The sequence below is a fragment of the Ursus arctos genome, unplaced genomic scaffold (assembly GCF_023065955.2).
Source record: "Ursus arctos isolate Adak ecotype North America unplaced genomic scaffold, UrsArc2.0 scaffold_29, whole genome shotgun sequence".
In the NCBI taxonomy this organism is placed as follows: domain Eukaryota; kingdom Metazoa; phylum Chordata; class Mammalia; order Carnivora; family Ursidae; genus Ursus; species Ursus arctos.
In genome coordinates, this window is record NW_026622974.1 from 15,041,411 (window position 1) to 15,064,135 (window position 22,725).

Here is a 22,725-nt window from a genome sequence, read left to right on the forward strand (position 1 = left end):
ACAGTGGATCATTCTCTCTGTTTTAATGCAGAATGGAATTAAAAGAAACACCCACTTTAACAACCAGAAGTGTTGAGGTTGTTGATTTATCTTTCAAACCAAGGCACGTACATTTTTTTAAGTAAAGGAAGCAAGAATTTGTACCAACGAATGTCTGCTTCATGTCTTTTCAAATTAGAAATGTGTGAACCTAATATAACAGGTTCACTTATCATAAAGTATTATTTGAGAAAAAAAAAAGAAAGAAAATAGAAAAGAAAAGAAAAGAAGAAAATTCAATAAACTCAGCCATTAAAGGAAAGAGATTGCCAAGACCTGCAAAATTCTGAGATAAGACATTGCGGGCTTATTTTGACAAGGTTTCCCTTTAATAAATGCTGTATCATCCTAGATGACTCTATCCTCAATCATACATTTTTTGTTTGTTTGTTGTTGCTCTAAATTTAACTACACCACAGCACATTTCTTGATGAATATTCCTTAAGCACATCAAGTTTAACATTTTCAAAATGAAACTCATAGCTTCTCACCTCCACCCTGCTTCTCGTCCTGTGATTACTTTCTCCATTTCTGTTAATTGTCCACCATCTTCCACAGAACAGATGTGTCCTAATCCATTTTCCTAAACATATTTTTTGTGTATCAAATTATTTCCTTTTTTTTTAATTTCAAAGATCTATTCTGACAGAAACATTTAGTTTCAGCATATAATTAAAAACTTAACAATACTAATAGTTGTTCCAAAGAGCATCCTTTCTTTGTCAGTGTGCAAGTATTTACATTAATTTGCATGTAATTCACTTTCATATCCATTCACTGGGGTATGAATATTACTTAGTCAAGTGGACAATTAATTAATACAATCTTTACATATTCACTTATTAAAATGCACCACACCATTCCTATTTTCTTGGGAGTTCTCACTGAATCTGTGGGATGTGAGTTTTGAACAGCTGCGGCCTTTTATGCCATTGCTCTTGTCTAGAGAAGCCAGGTGGACATTCTTTTTTTTTTTTTTCCTCTAGTATTCAGTTAAAATAAAAAATCGCTTTCTCTGACATGCTGTCTAAAAGGATGTCATCTTACCGAGTGCGAGCTCTAAAATTAGGAAATGTTTATTGATCACTGATTACAGGTCAGGTTTATCTATCCCATAATGATTAGAATTTCCAGTAGAATTTTCATTTATTTTTTTAAAGATCTTATTTATTTGAGAGAGAGAGAGCACAAGCAGGACATGGTGGGGGGGGAGGTAGGAAGAGGCAGAAGGAGAAACAGACTGCCCGCTGAATAGGGAGCTCAATGGGGCTCAATCCCAGGACCCCAACATCATTACCTGAGCCCAAGACAGATGCTTCACTGGCACCACCCCAGTGAAATTTAAAAAATATCAGCGCTAGAAGTCTGTTTTTGGATGGCAGAGATAACTGGGGGAGAATTTTATTAAGCTTCACTCTGTTGAAAACCATGTAATTTTATGGGACGTCTATTGTGCGTTTATGTTGTAAGCTCTGTGCCAAGAACTTTTATGTTCATTAAAATAATCCTATGAGATAGAGACAAGTATCTCAATCTTACACATGTCAAAACTGAAGCAGAGAGATGTTAAGTAACTTGCCGAAGGTTAAAAGACATTGAAATTGGGATTTGAATTGGGTGTTTTTAATACCAGAATGTGTGACCTTTACCTCCCTAGCGTCTATTTTTGTTTAAAGAGAAAAATTTCAATACAAGTAGATGGATGTATTTGAAAACTAGGCTACATTCTTTCAGAAAACAATATTTTTATATTGTGCCAGACTCTTAGCAGTGATTTGGAGAATTAATCGTCTTACGATCCAAGAAAAGTGAGATACATTTTACATAGCCAAGTGGGAAACAAAGCTACATTTTTGAATATTAATAAATCTGTTTTTTTTAAAGGGTTATTATACAATATTATCAAACTTCTTGTGAATGTCAGAATCCAGAACAAACCTAAAATCAGTAATACTTGGGAAAGACGCAAATAGTCCCTCTTTCCACTTCTTTACTCAGTTATTGCAAATATATTCAGTGGTAGCAAATGAAATATGGTTTTAAATTATTTAATAAAGTTAACATATAGTAATAATTAGCAGATCTACTTATGGTCATTAAATAAAAATTACTGTAATTTACAAACCAGTATGTTTTGTAGCAGAGAGTGGACTTTTTATACTTATAATGTACCTATATGTTTTATTGAGGTATCACACAGAAGGGTTTTCCTTCAGTCTCTAGCTCAGGTAAAAACACATTTAAAGTTGTCCATCCTATTATCCAAAAGGCCATTCTATTGTTTTCAGTCTGTATCGAAGATACTTTCAGACACAAACTCTTCCAGGGATTTATGTGAGCGAAATGATGTAAATAGTGCCAAAGTATAAGTAGGTACTATGATTTCGAATTCTTTTTCTTAATTTTCTCTTCCATTTTCAAATAACCAATATACATATAAAAATGCATTAAATTTGACCCAATGGAATACCTAACATGAGAAAAGACTGACATTACCAAGTGTTAGCAAAGATATAAAGGAACTGAGACACCCACACCTGCTGGTGGGAGTAAAAACAGGTACTGCGACAAGTATTTTGGGAAACTCTTTGATAGTTATGTAGTAATGGTGCTCATATGCATACTCTATGATTGCAATTTAACTCTTAGATATGTAAATGACAGAAACCATACAGTTGTCTGTCAAAAGGCATATACAACAATGTTAATAGAAACCTTGTGTATAATAGTCCTGAATTAGAACCAACCAAAACGTTCATCGATAGTAGAGTAGATAAATAATAATCGAATTATGCATTGGAATGCTATACAATAATGAAAATTATGTAATTACAGCTACCCACATTATATGAATGAACTTGCAAACATAACAGTGAATAGAAGTCAGACAAAACAGCACATGCATCTTCATTCCATTTAAATAAAGTAAAAAACAGGTAAAGTTAGTTGTGGTGTTAGAAACAAGGATGCAACTGTATGGTGACTAACATAATATAATAAAAAATCATTATAAAAAAAAAAACAAGGATGCAGATTCTTTTGTTTGCAGGGGCATATTGGTGTAGAGGAAATGTGAATAGAGCTGGGATTTTTGTCATATTTTTCTTGGTCTGGGTAGTAACAGGAGCATGTACACTTTGTCTAGTGATATATTTATGGTTTTGTTCATTTGTACATATTTATATATGTGTGATACCTCAATAAAACATATATTAAAAGCATATATTAAACATAAATAAACATTAAAAACAATGACAAAAATAGAAGCAAAAACGAAACCTATTAACCTCAAGAGACAATTATGCAAATTGACCTTTTACAAATAATGGAAGTATCCATATTATTTACAAATAATTGGAAGTATCTGCTCTCACTTTGTAGCATGCATTTTTATGCACTTTCGATGCACCTTAACTTTGGGGTTGGATAGCTGATCAAACTTTTCCTTTATGTGTAATATTTTTAAAGGAATCTTCAAGAAATGCTTAAAGGGAATTTTTTCAAGAAATGCTTATCTATCTCAAGGTCATAATGGTGGGAGATTTGTTAATCTTCACTGAAAAAAAATGCTGAGATTTTAATTAGGATTATATTGATCTCTATAGGTTTAGAGAAAATTGATAATCTTATAGTACTTATTCTTCTATGAATATGGCTGTATCCCTCCATTTATTTATTTTTCAGTCATTCTCATGATATTTTATATTTTCTTTTTTTTTTTTTTAAGATTTTTATTTATTTATTTGTCAGAGAGAGAGGCAGGCAGAGGGAGATGCAAGCTCCCTGCTGAGCAGAGAGCCCGATGTGGGGCTTGATCTCAGGACCCTGGGAAGCTGAAGGCAGACACTTAACTGACTGAGCCACCCAGGCATCCCTATTTTATAATTTTCTGTGTGGAAATTGTATGCATTTCTCACTAAATCTTTCCTACGTGGTCAGTATTTTTATGTTATTATGAATGTCGTCTTTTTTAATTGCATTTTCTAGTTGTGGGTGGTTTATAGAAACAAAATTCATTTCTATATACATTATACCTTTTACATATTGGTTTAGTGTATTTTATGTATTACTTCATATCCAAGTGTGATAAATTCATTTAGTAGGATTAATGTTTATCTGCTGATTCTTCTATACTTCTACTTGCAAAATTATGCCCTCTGTGGATAATAGTAGGTTGCATTGCATCCTTTCTAAGCTTTATGCCTTTTATTTCTTTTTATTACTTTGTTGTACTAGCTCCAGCACAATGCTGAATTGATATGGCCATTGGGAGGAATCACTTACTTATTTCTGATCTTTGGGGGAAAGATGATGAGAATTAGCAAGTTTTGTCATTGTTGTTGACAGTATTTTTCAGATTGAGGAAAACCCTTTCTACTCTTACAGTGCTAAGAATTTATTAGTGGATGCTGAATTATAACAAATTGTTTTCCTTCACTTATTGAAAGATCATATAAATCTTGTACATTTTTTCAGTTAATATAGTGAATTACATTGAGTGACTTTCTCACATTAAGCCAAATTTATATTCCTGAAGAAATCCCCTAATTGGTAGTAATGGATTATTCTTATTACACATATTACTAGATTTGTTTTGCTGATATTTTCTTCACAATTTAAAAATTTATTTTCAAAAGACTTCATGAGCTCATGACTTTCTTTCTTTGAAATACCTCTTCCAGGTCTTTAATATCAAGATTTTTGTTGGCCTCATAAAAGATTGGGAAGTGTGCTCTTTGCTTCAATTTTGAAAAATTTAATTTATACCTTTAATGTTTAGAAGAATTCATCAGTAAAGTCATAGGGATTTGGAGTTTTCCTTATGGAAAGGTTCTTTTTTTCCAATTATAGATTCAATATGTCACCTCAGATTTCCTGTTTCTTCTTGTGTCAATTGTGATGAACCATATTTTTAGGGAAATTGTCTAATTCATCCTAATTTTTAAATTTAATGACATATTTTTCCTATATTCTCTATAATGCATGTAAGATTTATAGTAAAGTTACATTTTTTAAAATTCTGATTTCAATATTTTTGACTTCTTTGTTTTTTATTCACCTTGTTATGAAGTTAATCATTTTACTAGTTTCCATTCCATGGATTTTGATAGTTTGTACTTTATTATTCAGTTCAAAATATTTTAATTTTTATTGTTTTAGCTTATGTATCATGACATATAGAAGTTCATTATCTAAAATTCAAACGTCTATGGGGTTTTTTTCAACTTTTTTATTGTTGAATGTTAGCTTAATTTTACTAAATTCAAATAAGATATTTATTATGATTTTCATCCTTTGCATTGTGTTGAGACTTACTTTACAGTCCCAAATATGGCAAATTTTGGTTCAAATACAATTCATAGTCTAAAATAATGTATATTCTTCAGTTTTGAGATACAGTGCTCCAGATTGAGATTGAGATTGAAATTTATAGATATAGTCGGTCAAATTTGTTATTTAAGTGCATCTGAAATGGATTTTGTTGTGTTTATTCTACCAGTCACTTAGAAAGATATTTTATAATGTCCCTCTGTGAGTCCCACTTTGGCTGTATTATCTTTAGCTTTGTACATGTCTTTGAGGCTGTGATATCGGACTTGTTATATCTTCCCGGAAGATTGATACTTTCATTATTATAAAACTTCCCTCTTTATATTGAGCAATTCTTCTTACCTTAAAATCTAGTTTGCTCAAAATTAATTTAGCTACATCATCATTCTTAAAATTAGTATTTGCAAGGTAAATCTCCCCACCATTGCATTTTTATTTTCATTGTTTCCCTTTATTAAAAGTGTGCTCCTTATGAGCAGCATATGGTTGAGTTTTCTTTTTATCCTGTCTGATAATCCTTTTAATTAGAGTTTCAGATACCTTTATATTTAGTGTAATTACCGGTATATTTGGGTTTAAATCTGTCATCCTACTCTTTGTTTTCTCTTTGTCCCATGTGTTCAATTTTTCTTAACTTTTACCTTTAAAAAAGTATTTTTCTCCTCTTTATCTTGTTAGTTATATATTCGCTTGTTATTCTTTTACTTGTTTGTTTGTTTACTTATTTATTTATGGAGGGAGAGAGAGTTCGGGGAGGGGCAAAGGGAGAGGAAGAGAGAGACTTTTAAGAGGGCTCCATGCCAACACAGGGCTTGATCTCACAACCCTGAGATCATGATCTGAGCCAAAATAGTCAAATTCTTAACCAACTGAGCCACTCAGGCACCCCTTGTTTTTCTTTTAGAGATTTCCCTGAAGATGACAACTCTGTCATGATAATACGTTTTAACATAAATTAGTATGTTTAACACTTATTAAACACTGCAATAAACTTGGAACACTCACCTAACTTCACTTACCCCTGTTTCCTTTTTTCCTATTGTTATTAAAACCTCACAAAACATGATGATGATGATGATGATATGATGTTTATCATTATTTTATATAGTCAATAATAGTTGATGTTTATTCACATACTTATTGTTTCCGTTATTTTTAATTACTTTCTCTGTTTTGTACCTACACCTCAGAAGATTTTCTTTCCGTCTAACTCCCTTTAGTTTTTTCTTTGGTTTGGGAATGTAGTTGACAAATTCTTTCAGTTTTTGTTCATCTGAAAACAACTTTTTTTCACCTTCATTTATCAAGTATATTTTCACTGAATATACAATTTTAGATTTTGCTACTTTCAAAATGCTGATGACAACATTTTATTGTCCTTTAGCTTCTTATTTATTTTATTCTGAGAATTTAGCTGTCAGTTTCATTATAATGCATTGATAATGATGCATTTTCCCCTTGAATTAAGATTTTTCCCTTTGTAACTGGTTTTCAGCAGTTTTTCTATAATACAACTTTCTGTAGTTTCATATTTCCCCTGGTTGAGCTTTATAGCACTTCTGATATCTGTGGGTAGATATCTTTAGTCTTTTTTTTTTTTTCTGGTAAAATATAATGTACCTAAAATGGGTTTTTGAACTTAACTGCAGGACTACATTTATTTCCATGATAGCTCATATTAAGTTTCCCCCATTGCTCCATCCTGACAAGAATTTTTGAGTCATGTGGAATCCAAAATATTGTCTCTCCCAGCTTTGTGCCATCTTCAAGTTTAACAAATATGCCCTTTTATTACATCTTTTAAGTAATTGCTAAAAAGCTTGAAGAATAAGATAATATATTCATTGATTACTAATTTTAATCTGGAATGAGATTTCCAGTGATGTGTCCCAGGACTCTATCTTTGGTTTTAGTTTTTCTTTCTTTCTTTTTCTTTAAAGATTTATCTATTTTAGAAGAGAGAGAGAGGCAGAGGGAGAGAGAGAATCCTAAGTAGACTCCCTGCCAAATGGGGAGCCCGATGTGGAGCTTAGTCTCATGACCCTGAGATCATGACCTGAGATGAAATCAAGAGTCGGACACTTAACCAACTGAGCCACCCAGGAACCCCAGCTTTTAATTAGTTTTTAAAGTTTTTTAAAAAAAATATTGGATGATGTCTTTTCCTGGCTACTATCTTTTTAAATACTTCATTTTATGTTTCTTCTCACATATAGAACCCACTTACATGTATTTTAGAATTTGCACCATGAATTACTCATATTCTTTCCTGTATTTTCATTTTTCTCTATTTTTTAGTTTAGATATTTTTCTATTAGATTTAGCTTGGATAGTCCTATTAGATAGCTCTATCTAATCTTCTGTTAAGCCATTATCATGTTTCCAGTTAACACATTTTTAAGTTCTGCAGTTTCCCTTTGAATATCTTCCCGATGCTTTATTAACATTCTACACAATATCATGTAATTTCTTGAATTTATTATTTAAATTCTTTTAAAATTTCTGAACACTTTATTTTTTATTATTTTTCTATAGACTTTGGTCACATGATATTTTCTTATATGCCTGATGATTTTTTTATTGAATAACATTTCATATGAAAACTGTAAAAATTATTTGATGTTATAGATGATGTTATCTTCTTCTATAGAGAATTTGCTTTTGTTTTGGCAGGCTGTTAGTGTTGGAACAGAAAACTTCCATCCATTCAGTAAATGAAGACATTAGAAGCTGGGCTTCATTCTTTAGGAGAGCTTGTCTCCTTCAGGTTCATCATTACTAGAGTTTGCTCTTTGGGGTTGTGGCTGAAAGCCAGAGCTGTTTACCTAGTTAGTAGACTTTGAGCTCCAATGTTGCCCTCTGTTCAGTAAGACTACTCAAGTTCCTTCTCAGATTCTCACATTATTGGCTACTGCTTTTTCTTCTGTACTTAGCTGGTGCTTGCAATTGCCAAAAGCATTGAGAAGAAAAGAAGTGCTAAATGTCAGGTGAACATCTGTCCTCTTTTCTTTTCTCCGGAATATTGTCCCTTCCACTAATTGCAAAAGTAGTGTTCCAAGGTCTTAAAGAGATGGTGGTTGTTTTTAGACATGAGGTTTGGTCTGCAGCAAGATTATCTGCCACTACCAGAAATGGATACTATTTTGTAATAGTAAAACCAATGTTTCCTTCAGTATTATAGTTAGTACTTCAGGGGAAAATTGACAGTTCTTGGATATTTTCCATCCAAGAGCATGTGACTAAAATTGCACAGTTCTCTAGGTATGACTCAGGTCCTTCCCTTCTTACTCTAGTTCTATCCTTAGTTGATTTGGCTTACTCAGTTGGCTTTCACTGCTACCTCTACCCTGATTAATCCCAAATATTTACCTAGAACTGAAATACATCTCCTGAAATGTAGGCCCATACATCCAAATGCAAAATGGATATTAACAGTGGGATAGCTCACAAATGTTTCCAGCTCACATATGAAAAAGGGAATTCCTCGTCTTTTACCTCCACTTCCACATGAATCCACCTTATTTTCCCTTACTCCATAGCTCAGTGAGCAACATGATTTTCTCCCCGCCTACCAAGCAAAATACCTGCTTATCATCCTCAGTTTTTCTCACTCCCTTGTCCTCATATCTAATCCCTCACCAAGGCCTTATATTTCAACCTCATTATTAGTTCTTGAATTCATTAAGTTTTCTCCTATTTTTTCATTGCCAACTTATTTCCTCAGAATTCTGAATCAGTCTCAAATTGGTCCCCCTGCTTCCAATTTAAAGACATGTATAATCTCTACATTCTAAGTCATCATTGAGAAAGATGGGATTTGGTCACCCTCTTGCTTAAAATCCTTCAGTGATTCTCCATAATCTGCAGGACAGTGCCCAGATGCTTTAACACAACTTATATACATTTCATGATCCATGAGTTGAATGTGAAGTAAAGATGAAGGAACTAAAAGATAAAAACATTCTAGTTAGAAATTCTAATATGAAAAGTAAAAGAGAGCCAAGAATTAGAGTTATAACTTTGGGAATTGGTCTCCTAGAGATGAGAATTAAACTTGTGAGAGTAAATAATAACAAAGTGGAAAGAATATGGGAGAAAAAGACAAGAGAGTTGAAGATAGAAATGATGGACAAGAAGGAAAATATTCCTACAAAGAAGACCCAAGAGGTAAGTTCACTGTAGGCATTGAGATAAACTTAAGTCAAACACCCTGGGAAGGATAGGTCGCTTGTGTGTTAAGTAGTGCAAAGGGACTCAAGACAAGGTCTGACTCTATGTCTCTGAACAGCTCCGAGGAGGTAGAGATCCAGATGCAATTCTGAGAGCCTGCACCGGGGACAGGAACTTCTAGTGATTTACCTGTAAAGAGTAATATTAGACATGGATAATCATGAAGTTGATATATCCCCCCCCAAAGAAATTCCACTGAAGTCAAGTCACAGCTACCAAATACAGTCATTAATAAAACTGCAGCTGCTAAGACCATGTTGTCTTCCAGCCTCCTAACCTTCCCATAGGTCCGCCATAAAAGCTTAGCAATACCTATTAACAGCAGCACTGTTTTGGTCTCTGGAAGCTCCCATACAAAGGCTTGGTGTCAATTTGTGGTTGAGACTCTTCCTGAAAGAAATCATGCCATTCACAGACATCCGAAAAGTCAAACCTAGTTTCTCACTTTTCTCACTGTATTTTCACCTCTCTGAAGAATTTCTTTTGGACTTGATTCCTGTAAATTATCATCTCCCTTGTCTTTCTGTTTATAACGTTCTTCAATGTACAGTTCCTCCCTGCACATTTGTTTGTGACGATACCGTCTTTCTAAATCTCATCCCAGACAATTATTAACGTTGGTTTCTTAATTGTTCCCCACACTGCTTCCCTGGAATCAACACCACAGTGACATCATTCGTCTCCATGAGAACTCCCCTGTCTGCATTAACACAATGAGCAGGTGCCAGTGAGAACACAGTTGTCGAATTATAGACATATTTTCTTGAGGAAACGAAAACTGAAGTATATTTTAAACATGTTATATATGCATATATAGTAATTTTTTAAAATTTGCTCTCTATTAATATTAGATAACCTTTTGGGTGGCACATTTCACACACACTGCCTCTAGGCTGTGTCCCCTCTGTCAGACTTGTAGAAAGAGAAGTGGCACATTTGCTTCCTGTTCTTCTGAGCGCAGACAGATTTATAGACAATGTTGCCAAGTGTAGAGGTGAAGAATGGGAGATTGAGCCCGGTATATTGACATATTGGCCCAGGAAGAGAAGGCAAAACTAACAGTAGGAAGATGGGCCAATACCAGAGTTATGAAGCGCAATGTAGGTGAGAAAAAGGAAAATACCTCAAGATTTCATGCATTTTGTTTTACCCTTTTAGGACTAGACCAGTAATGAACTTCCCTGCTTCTTAAATTGATACTCTTTAATGATTCTAGATGACCCTATTTCATGACCTGCTTTCATGATAGATTTCTTACAGAGGTTAAGTATAGGCTATCTTCCATGCTATTCCATTCCTTATATTGTTGTTTTCATTTAGAAAAATGGTTTCATTTCAGCCAACTCATTTATTTGTATGTAGTTTAAAAGATGTTGGCCATTTTATCCTTTCTTAGAAATTGTTTTTGGTCTAGAAAATCCTAATGGAAACAAATATGCTTATATCTACATTATAATGAATTTTGCAGATCAGGGGCAGAACATTTGAGTGCATAAAGAATTTTGCCGATAATTTAATGTTTAGAACAACCCTGAAGGAACAGGGTAAGCAGTTTCAAAGGCTTTCACTGACACTTTGTGGCAAAGGGTGGAACTACACTATTTTTTTTTCAAGGTTTCTAACATGTTTACCGTCTTATACATAAGTGATATAATCAAGGAATTATCATCTTACATACCCATAAATAATAACCCACAGATAAATAACCAATAAATTAACAATATTTCATTAAGATATTATCTAAATTATATCACAACATACTAATAAATAATACTTTAGTTTTACAAGTAATAAAAATTATATATAAAATCATGTGATTGTTGTCTTAAAACTGCCATTAATACATTAGAGGTACGATATTTGTAAATAATTGTGTTTTGCTATTTATTCATTTAGAAACTCATGAAATGGGTAATTAAAATTGTCCCCTGGCATTTTCAATCTGTGTTTAAGATCTTTGAGGCACTGTGTTTAAGATCTTAAGGGTCTGACTCTTGATATCAGCTCTGGTCTTGATCTCAGGATCTCAGGGTCATGAGTTCAAGACCCATGTTTAAAAAAAAAAGATTTTTGAGGGACATCATTATGGTTCAAAAATTTATTTTCCATTTTATGGCCCTTTTTATCATGGAAATTTTTTTTAAATTATGGTAAAATATGCATAACTTAAAATTTACCATTTTAATGATTTTTAAGTATGTATTTCCGTGGCATTACGTATATTCACATTAGTCTGCAACCATCTTCTCCAGAACTTTTCCATCCTGCGAGACTGAAACTCTGTTCTCCTTAAAAATAACACCTTATTTTCCCCTCTACCCAGCTTCTGGCAATCACCATTCTACTCGCCGTCTCAATGAATTTGACTACTCCAAATACTTCACATGAAGTGGAATCATACCATTACTGGCCTTTTGTGTCTGACTTATTTCAGTTAGCATAATGTCTATACCTTATTTTAATGTTACAAAAATTAAATTTGAAATGCTTAAAATGAAGTTGCTATATGTAGTACAGACCTTTTAAGGTGCTCAGTAACACACTAATTGTTCATCATACGGTCACCTCTTAATATCAAATACCGACTGTTAGCTGATATTTCAAGGCCCAAATGTTTGTTCAGTAAGAGATATGATCTCACTTACGTGGCTTACATATTCTTAATCAGGTCATACCACCAACAGATGAACAGTTTATCACCTCAGTTTAAATTTTTCAAGTGTAGGTACTGATTTGAGGGAGAAAGTAACTTTGTCCACATATGGGCCTGATAGATAGTGAAAGCCAGTTTATTACAAGTGCAGATTGAAATGGCAAAGTTCTTATTTCAACTAATATTTTATTTTTCCATTTGAAAGTAAGTTTAATCTTTGGCCCATATGATAATCGGCAAATAGCTAAGGTTATTTCTAAAGACTATGTCTATATATTATTTTTAAAAATCCATCTTGCATCATAAGCTACAGATGTTCTCATATCGCTTGAGCCACTTTCCATCAGCCCTGCAGAGAATAAATGAGAGCTATACATCATTAGTTTCGTATAGAGATGGAGCTTCCCTGAACCTGAGTTCTTGCCTTCTGTTATCCCTCTTTATCCCCTCGGTGCTCAACTCTTTCTCATTGTTCCTGGTTAATGGAAACAAACTTGTAAGTGCAGACTAGCTATAGTGGACTTTAATATTGGTGTATCATGATCATTCAAGGAACTGAATTCAAAAATAGTACCAAGTTCGTGTCTAGGGACCTACTAAAGTCAGATGTAATGTATCAAGAATTGAGAGCCAAGAGAATAAATAATAAGCAGGTAAGTTCTCTGTAAGCTCTTAGGCTTAACTCCAAAGAAATGAAGAAAATAAATCCTCCATTCAGCTATTGGTTATTTTTCTTTTCCCTCCTTTTAAGGAGCACATGGTGAAATGTTCCATACCAATGACAGCAACATACTGTAAGTTTATGAACAAATCAATTCTATGAATATTTATTTGTTGTAAGTATTACATGTATAAGGGGGCCCTACTCAAATATGACTGGTGTCCTTATAAGAAGACAGCCATGTGAAGACAGAGACACCAGAGAACACTGTGTGATAATGAAGACGGAAACTGGAGTTCTACCACTGCAACAACCACAGAGCGTGAAAGGTGACCAGCACGTACCAGAAGCTAGGCAACAGGCAAGGAAGGATTACTCTACAGGTTTCAGAGGGAGCGTGCTCCTGCTGATACCTTGATTTTGGACTTTCAGTATCCAGATCCGTGGAACAGCCCATTTATGTTGGGTTAAGACACCCAATTTGTAGTACTTTGTTACAGGAGTCCTAGGAAGTAAATTACAGGTATGATGTAGAAAAAATAGATAAGGTTTACTCCTTGAGTTCCAGGAAAGAATTAAGAACCCATGAAAATTAAACAAAAGCAGATATCAACTCAGCATGAACAAGAACTCCCTATAGCTGAAACCACCGCAAAAAGAACTCAAGGGCTAAAACAAATCATGAATTCCCCACTATTAAAAATGTTCAAATGGAATGGATCAGGAATGTTACAGAGATGATTTATACATCAGATGTCAAGTTAGACTGAATGATCTCCAACTCCAAAGTTCTATGGACCTACGTTAAAGGCCTGTCGACTGTGACATGACAGCTTCCTTTTCAACTTCTGTTTCAAAGATTCATTAAGATGATTGCTTCCAGGGGCGCCCGGGTGGCACAGCGGTTAAGCATCTGCCTTCGGCTCAGGGCGTGATCCCGGCGTTGCGGGATTGAGCCCCACATCAGGCTCCTCCGCTATGAGCCTGCTTTTTCCTCTCCCACTCCCCTGCTGTGTTCCCTCTCTCGCTGGCTGTCTCTCTCTGTCGAATAAATAAATAAAATCTTAAAAAAAAAAAAAAACATGATTGCTTCCATATCTTGGCTCTTGTGAATAATGCTACAATGAACATAGGGGTGTGTGTTTTTGAGTTAGTGTTTTCATTTAATGTGGGTAAATATCCAATAGTGGAATTTTATTGGATCATGTGGTATTTCTATTTTTAGCTTTTTGAGGAACGTCCATACTTTTTAAAATTGTGGCTGTATCAAACTACATTTCACCAACAGTTCATGACAGTTCCTTTTTCTCTGCATCCTTGTTTTTTTCCTTTTTTAAAATTTTAATTCCAGTTAACATATACTGTTACATTAGTTTCAAGTGTGCATATAGCAATTTAACAATTCCACACATATCTGGGTGCTCATCAGAATAAGTGCACTCCTTAATCCCCATCACCTATTTCATCTATGTCCCTTCAGCTCCCCTCTGTTCTCTATAATTAGGAGTCTATTTCTTGATTTGTCTCTTTTCCCCCCCATGCTCATTTGTTTTGTCTCTTAAATTCCACAGACAAGTGAAATCATATGGTATTTGTCTTTCTCTTAGTGACTTATTTCACTTAGCATTATACACTCTAGTTCCATCCACGTCATTTCATTCTTTTTATGGCTGAATAATATTCCTCTGTGTGTGTGTGTGTGTGTGTGTGTTTCAGTTTTGGTTGTTTATATGTTTCTAGGAATTTACCCATTTCTTTTCCTTGTCCAATTTGTTGCCATATAGTTTTTCATAATATTCTCTTATAATTGTTTCTCCGCGGTGTTATTTCTCTTCTCTCATTTGTGATTTTCTTTATTTGGGTCCTTTCCTTTTTTTTTCTCGACTGGCTAGAGGTTTATCAATCTTATTTATTTTTTCAAAGAACCAGCTCCTGATTTCATTAATCTGTCCAATTTTTTTTTTTTTTAGTTTCTGTATCATTTATTTGTACTCTAATCTTTATTATTTTTTTCCTTCTGAAGGTTTTAGGTTTTTTTATTGTTTTTTTTCTAGCTCCTGTAGATGTAAGGTTATGTTGTTTAGGTGAGATTTTTCTTGCTTCTTGAGGTAGGACTGTACTGCTGTACACTTCCTTCTTAGAACCAATTTTGCTGCATCCCAAAGGTTTTGGACCGTTGTGTTTTCATTTTCATTTGTTTTCATGTACTTTTTTATTTCTTCTTTTATTTCCTGGTTGACTCATTCATTGTTTAGTAGCATGTTATTTAACCTCCGTCTATTTGTGGTCTTTCAGATTTTTTTCTTGTGATAGATTTCTGGTTTAATAGCATTGTGGTCAGAAAAGATGCATGGTATGACTTCAATCTTTTTGAATTTGTTGAGGTTTGTTTTGTGGACTAATATGTGATCTTTTCTGGAGAATGTTACATGTGCACTTGAAAAGAAAGTGTATTCTGCTGTTTTAGGATGGAGTGTCCTGAATATATCTGGTATATCCATCTATTCTAGTCATTCAAAGCCATTGTTTCCTTGTTGATGTTCTGTTTAGATGACCTGTCCATTGATGTAAGTGGGGTGTTGAAATCCCCTACTATTATTGTATTATTACTGATTAGTTATTTCGTGTTTGTTATTAACTTTTTAATGTGTTTGGGTGCTCTTATGTTTGGTACATAAATATTTACAATTGTTATATCTTCCTATTGTATTGCCCCCTTTATTATTATAAAGTGTCCTTTGTCTCTCATTACAATGTTTTAAAGTCTATTTGGTCTGGTATAAGTGTCGCTACTCTGACTTTCTTTTGACAACCATTTTCATGATAGATGTTTCTCCATCCTCTCACTTTCTTTTTTTTTTTTCTTTTAAGATGTTATTTATTTATTTGAGAGGGACAGAGATAGCAAGAGAAGGCACAAGTGGGGAGGAGAGGGAGAAGCAGGTTCCCCACTGAGCAGGGAGCCCAACACTGGATTTGATCCCAGGATCCTGTGATCATGACCTGAGCTGAACGCAGATGCTTAACCATCTGAGCCACCCAGGTGCCCCCATCCATCCTCTCACTTTCAAACTGCAGGTGTCTTTAGTTCTAAAATGTGTCTCTTGTATGCAGGGTATAGATGGGTCTTGGTTTTGGTTTTTTTTTAATCCATTTTATCACCCCCATGCCTTTTGATTGAAGCTTTTAGTCCCTTTACAGTCAAAGTAATTATTGATAGATATGTCTTTACTGTCATTTTATTACTTGTTTTGTGGTTGTATCTGAATCTATATTGTTGTTCGTCTTTTAAATTTGAACACATTTTTACTCCTGTCTGCTCCACATTTTAGGTATATATTATGTTTTGCGTTCTTTTATTTTGTGAGTTCTTTGATTTTTTACAGAAATATTCATTTTTACTGTTTTTGTGTTTCCTACCTTTATACTATCACCCTTGGTCTCTCCTTTCCCTTCAAAGAGTACCTTTTAATATTTCCTATAGGGCTGCTTTAGTGGTCATAAACTCCTTTAGTTTTTGTTTGTCTGGAAAACTCTTTATCTCTCCTTCTATTCTGGATGATAACCTTGCTGGATAGACTATTCTTGGCTGCACATTTTTCCCATTCAGTACTTTGAATACATCATGCCACTTCCCTCTGGCTTGGAAAGTTTCTGCTGAAAAGTCCTCTGCTAGCCATATGGGTTTTCTATTGTAAGTTACTGTCTTTTGTCTTGCTGCTTTTAATTTTTTTTCCTTATCACTATATTTTGCCAATTTAATTGTAATATGTCTTGGTGTGGATCTGCTTTTGTTGATTTTGATGGGATTTCTCCGTGCCCCCTGGATCTGGATATCTGTTCCTTCCCCATATTAGGGAAGTTTTCAGCTATTACTTTTTTCAAATAAATTATCTGCCCCCTTTTCTCTCTTCTTCTTCTGGGACACCTGTAAACTGAATGTTATTACATTTGATGGAGCCACTGAGTTCCCTAAGTCTATTCTCATTTTTGCATAAGTCTTTCTCTCTCTCTCCCTCTCTCTCTCTCTCTCGTTCAGCTTGATTACTTTCCATTACTCTGTCTTCTAGGTCATTAATTCATTCTTCTATGTCTTCCAGCCTAGTGTTCATTCCATCAAGTATGTTTCTCATTTTATTTACTGAGCCCTTTCTCTCTGCCATGTTATTTATCTCTCTGTTAAGGATCTCATTCATGTCTTCTACTCTTCTCAGGTCCATTGAGTATCCTTGTGATCATTACTTTAAATTCTCTATCAAACATGTTACTTACATCTGTTTTGCTTAGATCTCCAGATGTGACCTTGTCCTTTTCTTTCATTTGGGATAAATTTTTCTATCTTCCCCATTTTGTCTAAGTCTCTGTGCCTTTTCTCTGTGTTAAGAAAGTCAGCTACACCTCCTATTCTTGAAGGTAGTGGCCTTATGAAAAAGAGATCACGTAGTGCCTTTTGTGTAGTGTCCCATGTTCTCCAGGGCCTGGTGCTCCCAGGAGTGTCTCCATGTGTGCTGTGTGTGCTCTGTTGTTGTGTCCTGCTGCTTTGTCCTCAGGCCAGTCATCTACAGAGGCTCTCATTGCCCATTGTGAGCAGTGTTTAGTCCCTGGCCAGAATGTAGCATATTTTAACTAGGTGTGCTCTGGTCTGTTTGTGAAATGAGTTCTGTCACTGTGGCCTCCAGAACTGAGGCTCTGTAAAACTCCTGCATTGGGAAGTGCAGTGTGAGCAAGAGTTTGGGCCAGTTTTTCTGGGGGATGGGCACCATGCTGGGACTGAGATGAGCATGATTGGGAGGGGCAGTTCCACTGGAGTGTGATGTGGGTCTTGCTGTAAGCAAGTTAGGTAGCCAGTGTGGACACTGTGCTGCTTCCCACAGGTAGCTGTATGCTTATGCTAAGGGATGGGGAGGGAAATGGCATCGTCCAGTTCCTTTGCTCCTGGAAGAGTCTCTCCATCAATGCCGTCTCCCTGGAACATGCTCTGAGATGAGTGAATAACCTCCCCACTGTGTGCCCCAGGTGCATTTCAGATTGTTATTTCCATGCTGTATGTCTTCAGGTTATTTGCCCTTCCTTTTCTCTAAGAGCAGTCCCAGTGTCCTCCAGGCTCTATTCCAGCCAGCCCCCTGACCTTTAAAACTCTAGGCTTTAAGCCCTGCTGTTTGCAAGAATTCAAAAAACTCAGCCCCTCTTCCTTTCCAAGCTAATTGCTACGGGAATTTGTTTTCCCTGTGCATTTCCATGTGTGCTAGTCTGTCTCTAGCCCTTCTTTGCAACTGTGGCTCCCTCCCCCCACATTGACCTTGATTTGTTTCTCTCACAAACTGCATCTCTGCATTACCTACCCTCTTTGATGTGGCCTCTTCTCTACCTTTAATTGTGGAATTTGTTCTCCAGTCTTCAGGTTGATTTCTGGGGTATTTAGGATGATTTGATAGTTACCTAGTTGCATTCGTGAGAGGAGGTAAGTCTAGGGTCCTCCTACTCCACCACCATCTTCCAGTCTCTCTCTCTTGTATTTTTTTATTTTAGCCATTCTAACAGGTATGAGGTGATATCTCATCGTGGTTTTGATTTGTATTTCTCTGACAATTAGTGATGTGAAGCATCTTTCCATGTGTCTGTTGGCCATCTGTATGTCCTCTTTGGAAAAATGACTATTCAGGTCCTCCGCCTATTTTTAAATCAGATTGTTTGTTGTTTTGGTGTTGAGTTGTATAAGGTCTGTATATATTTTGGATATTAACCCCTTATCAGCTATAACAGGCCTCCAGTCATGGAATGAGTAAATCATGGGAATAAAAGGCAGAGCCTAAGGAATAGCATCAATGATATTATAATAATGATGTAGCAAGACAGATGCCATAGCCACATTTGTGATGAACATAGCATAATGTATAAATTTGACAAATTACTAGTATACCAGAAACTAATGTAACATTGTGTGTCAATTATACTCAAAGAGAGAGAGAGAGAGAAAGAGATATTAAGATGGCATAGCATGGCGGATAAGATTTAAATTTAAGCTCTAGCACTTACAAACTATTTGTCCTTAGGTGGTTTCCTTAACCTCTCTAGCCTCAGTTTCACAACTGTTAAGCAGGGATAGTGATAGTAATCATTTGATTAGTGTTATCATGAAAATTAAGCTAGTTAATAATTTACATTGCTTAGAACAGGGCATGACACATAGTAAGTAGTATAGAAATGTTTCCTGAAAATATACTTTTCTCATATTGGCTGGTCATAATGCATCAACACTGTCTTTCCATCATTGCCACACTTCCAAAATATGGAGAATTGGGAGTCAATCTAGAACTGCTTATATTTTTTAAGTCTTATTTTCTTTCCTAGATCCAGAATTGTACTGTTTGGACCATTTGTTGACTAAATATCAGTGGTGTGACAGTTATATCAATTTTCTCATAATAAGCCATGGTAATGTGTTAGTCAACTGCTAGTTTGCCTGTGTGTGTGTGTGTGTGTGTGTGTGTGTGTGTGTGTGTGTCTTCAAGTGTTCTGGGAAGTAAATCATTCAGCAGTATCACTTTCAAATAATAAAGACTACAGTTTACCATAATAAAGTTCATCTGAGTTTTTGGGTATTAATGTTCTGGAATTAGAGAAAGATGTGAAGTTTTCAAAATTAAATCCTCAGGAATTCAGAGCTTTTATTAAGTTAACATCTGTTGGTAACTGGAATAATTTCAGTTTCTTAAGCATATGAAATTCTTAATAAGTGGTACATAATTGTCAAAAAGAAATCTTTACTTAGTGACTTAAATTTAACAAAATGTGCTTTTATTTCTCCACTCTATAAGGTTACTAATCACTGCATCATTTGGGTGCATAGGCGACAGCTCTGACAGGTTGATGACACCCAAGGCAAATTCAGTTACCATTTGTGAAGCAACCCATCAATAGATGTGGGTAGCAGTGCTTACACCTATACAATTCTTGAGCCAGTGATTACATAACCTTTGGATACACCACACAGAGGAAGACAGAGAAGTGAGGAACTGGATGTCCTTTCCATAAGGAGCAACTGAGTAAGATAGAACAGCTTTTTAAAATTAAGATAAACTGAAAGGCAACGAGGAAGGCTCAACTCTGAAAGTATTGAAAAATGTGTTTGATTTGAGGTGATATTTAGAGGCCATCAAGAGTAATAGAGAGGAAAGAGGATTGAGTCTCCAGAGTTTGTATGTGCTTTGTTATAACTGGTTCACCTCCCCCCCAACAAGAAAGCAACACCTCACTTGGTGTTGAATCCCCAGTGTAGTTGTAGTTGTGTGCTTTATGAGCTGTTTGTCCCTAGCCAACCTCCACAAATTCCCTGTGTCTCAATTACTGCATGTATAACATGATGGTAACAATGTCTTCCGTTGGCATTGTCAAGATTAAACGACTTAAGTATATGAACCATATAGTGCAGTGTTTGCCAATAATAGGGGCTGAAAAATTGTTGGCTTTTGTCTTTTAAACCTCTTCATCAATTAAAAGTTCCAAATGCAGAGTTTGGGAGCAGATAGGGTAAATGTCATGGTTGAAGCAAACACTACAGTTCACTGAAAATAGCTAGCTCCTAATTCATCTCACTTCAGTAAATATTTCTTGAGTCTCTACTACATGCTGAGCATTGAGGGAATAGAAAGAAGAATCAAAAAGTGTTTTTTAACTTCTGGGAATCACAATTCAAAATCGAGTAGAAATGAATGCAGGCTTATGATCCATTGAGAAACTCTTCTAAGGTAAATGAACTGATGTTAAGCATGGATTCAGCATTCACACAACTGGCTGATTCAATGAAAACAGTACAGATTTAAATCATCTTCCTTTTTCAATATTTATTTATGGTCTTTACAGGAGCATTAATTAGCTTGGCAGTGTTTCCTAATTAGTACCTATTTCCTTTGTGTAGTTGCTGTCTTAGTCTATTTGGGCTGCTATAACAGAATACCATAAACGAGGTGGCTTATAAACCACATAAATTTATTTCTCACAGTTCTGGAATCTGAGAAGTCCAAGATCAAAGCTGTGGCAGATTCAATGTCTGGTGAGGGCCAATTTCCTTGTTCATAGCCAGCAGTTTTTTCACTTTGTCCTTAGATGGGGGGAGAGTCAAAAGATTTCTCTGGGGTCCCTTTTATAAGGGCACTAATCCCATTCTTGAGGGCTCTAACACCATGATCTATTCACTTTCAAAAGCCCCACCTCTTAATACCATCACACTGGGTGTTAGGATTTCAACATATGAATTTTGTGAGGGCACAAATATTTAGTCCTTAATAGTAACTATTCTTTTTTTTCCCCAAAATTAGTTTGTGTGGCAGTGTGGAAGAACCACCACATGAGGACAGTAACCAACTACTTCATAGTCAACCTTTCTCTGGCTGATGTGCTCGTGACCATTACCTGCCTTCCAGCCACATTGGTGGTAGACATCACTGAGACCTGGTTCTTTGGGCAGTCCCTCTGTAAAGTTATTCCATATTTACAGGTAATTGTTTTTCACACTTCTTTTTATCCAAACACAGAAGCTACTGAAAAGGTATTTTCAGTTAAGTATTGAAAAGTATTTTCAGTTATAATCATCTGATAAATTAACTGGTGAGCTAAGAGAGAAATACACTTGCTTATGGAATTAGCAAACTTAAGAAGACTAATACTTGATACTCTTTGGGTAAATAAGTTAAGGTCTGGGTAAAAAATAAAGCAACAGAATCCTCAAGTCATCATTAGATGCTGAACAAATCTTTTATTTCTCTGATTTCTAATTTTCCTATTGTAAAATAAGGAAATTGAACAAATTAATGATTGAGCCTCTTCTTGTTCAATAAGCAAGGTCTATTTTTATAAGTAGTTTTGTTTCACACTGAGAAATTAAAGCCATGTGGTCAAAGCAATACAGTGAATAGATTTTAGTGTTGGTTCTGAATCATACTACCAGGTTTGGAATCGCTGTTCTGCTATTTATTGAAACTATGCTATTGAGCCAAATACACAATTTCTTTGTGATTCACTTATTAGAGAAGTATAATAATTTTAATTATAGCTAACTCCTATGGTTATGACATTTTACTTAGCTAATTTATATAAATTACTTGGCATAGTGATTACTCTCTGGAAGATTATGATCTTATAAAAATATAGTATATTCTCAGTAAACATCAGTCATCATCATCATTAGATGTTTTATTGCTCTGTGTGGAAGTAGCTTTTCTACAATGAATTGTCCTATAAGAAATTGAGAACAAACGCTTTCAGAGAATAATTTTGTGATGGATATTCTGATAGTTCTAAAATCTTTGAAAGTAAATGTTTTCAAGCTAGTGGCCACAGCCACAGCCCTCAAAGAGATGGATTCCCTTGAGCAATTAGACAGTGAATGAGATTGTGCCATTCTCTGCTTGTCTTCCTGTAACCACCCTCCACCCCTCATTCCCTACTCCATCCAGTCTCCCAGATGGTGATCATAGTATTGGAAGGGATAAAAATATGCTCTCAATAAGGAAAAATTGGTGCAGGTAGAACAGTTGGACATGCAAATATATATATATATATCTAGACACAGATCTTACACCCTTCACAAAAATTAACTCAGAATGGATTGTAGACCTGAGTATAAAATGTAAAACTATAAAACTCTTACAAGATAAAAAGAAGAAAACCTAGATGACCTAGATTATATTGATGACTTTTTAGATAAATACCAAAGGCATGTTCCTGGAAAGAAATAATTGATAAGCCAACTTCACTAAATTTAAAAATTCCTACTCTGTGAAAGACAAGAGAATGGGAAATTCTCTCAGGA

General features: G+C 35.0%; 1 protein-coding gene across 1 annotated transcript in view; it reads left to right on the forward strand.

Annotated features, from left to right (window-relative positions):
* Nucleotides 1–22,725, forward strand: part of HCRTR2 (hypocretin receptor 2) — a 99,018-nt gene that overhangs the window by 43,175 nt on the left and 33,118 nt on the right. Inside the window, 1 exon segment of the mRNA XM_026507202.2 lies at nt 21,233–21,411. Within this exon segment, the coding sequence (XP_026362987.1) occupies nt 21,233–21,411 (179 nt within the window).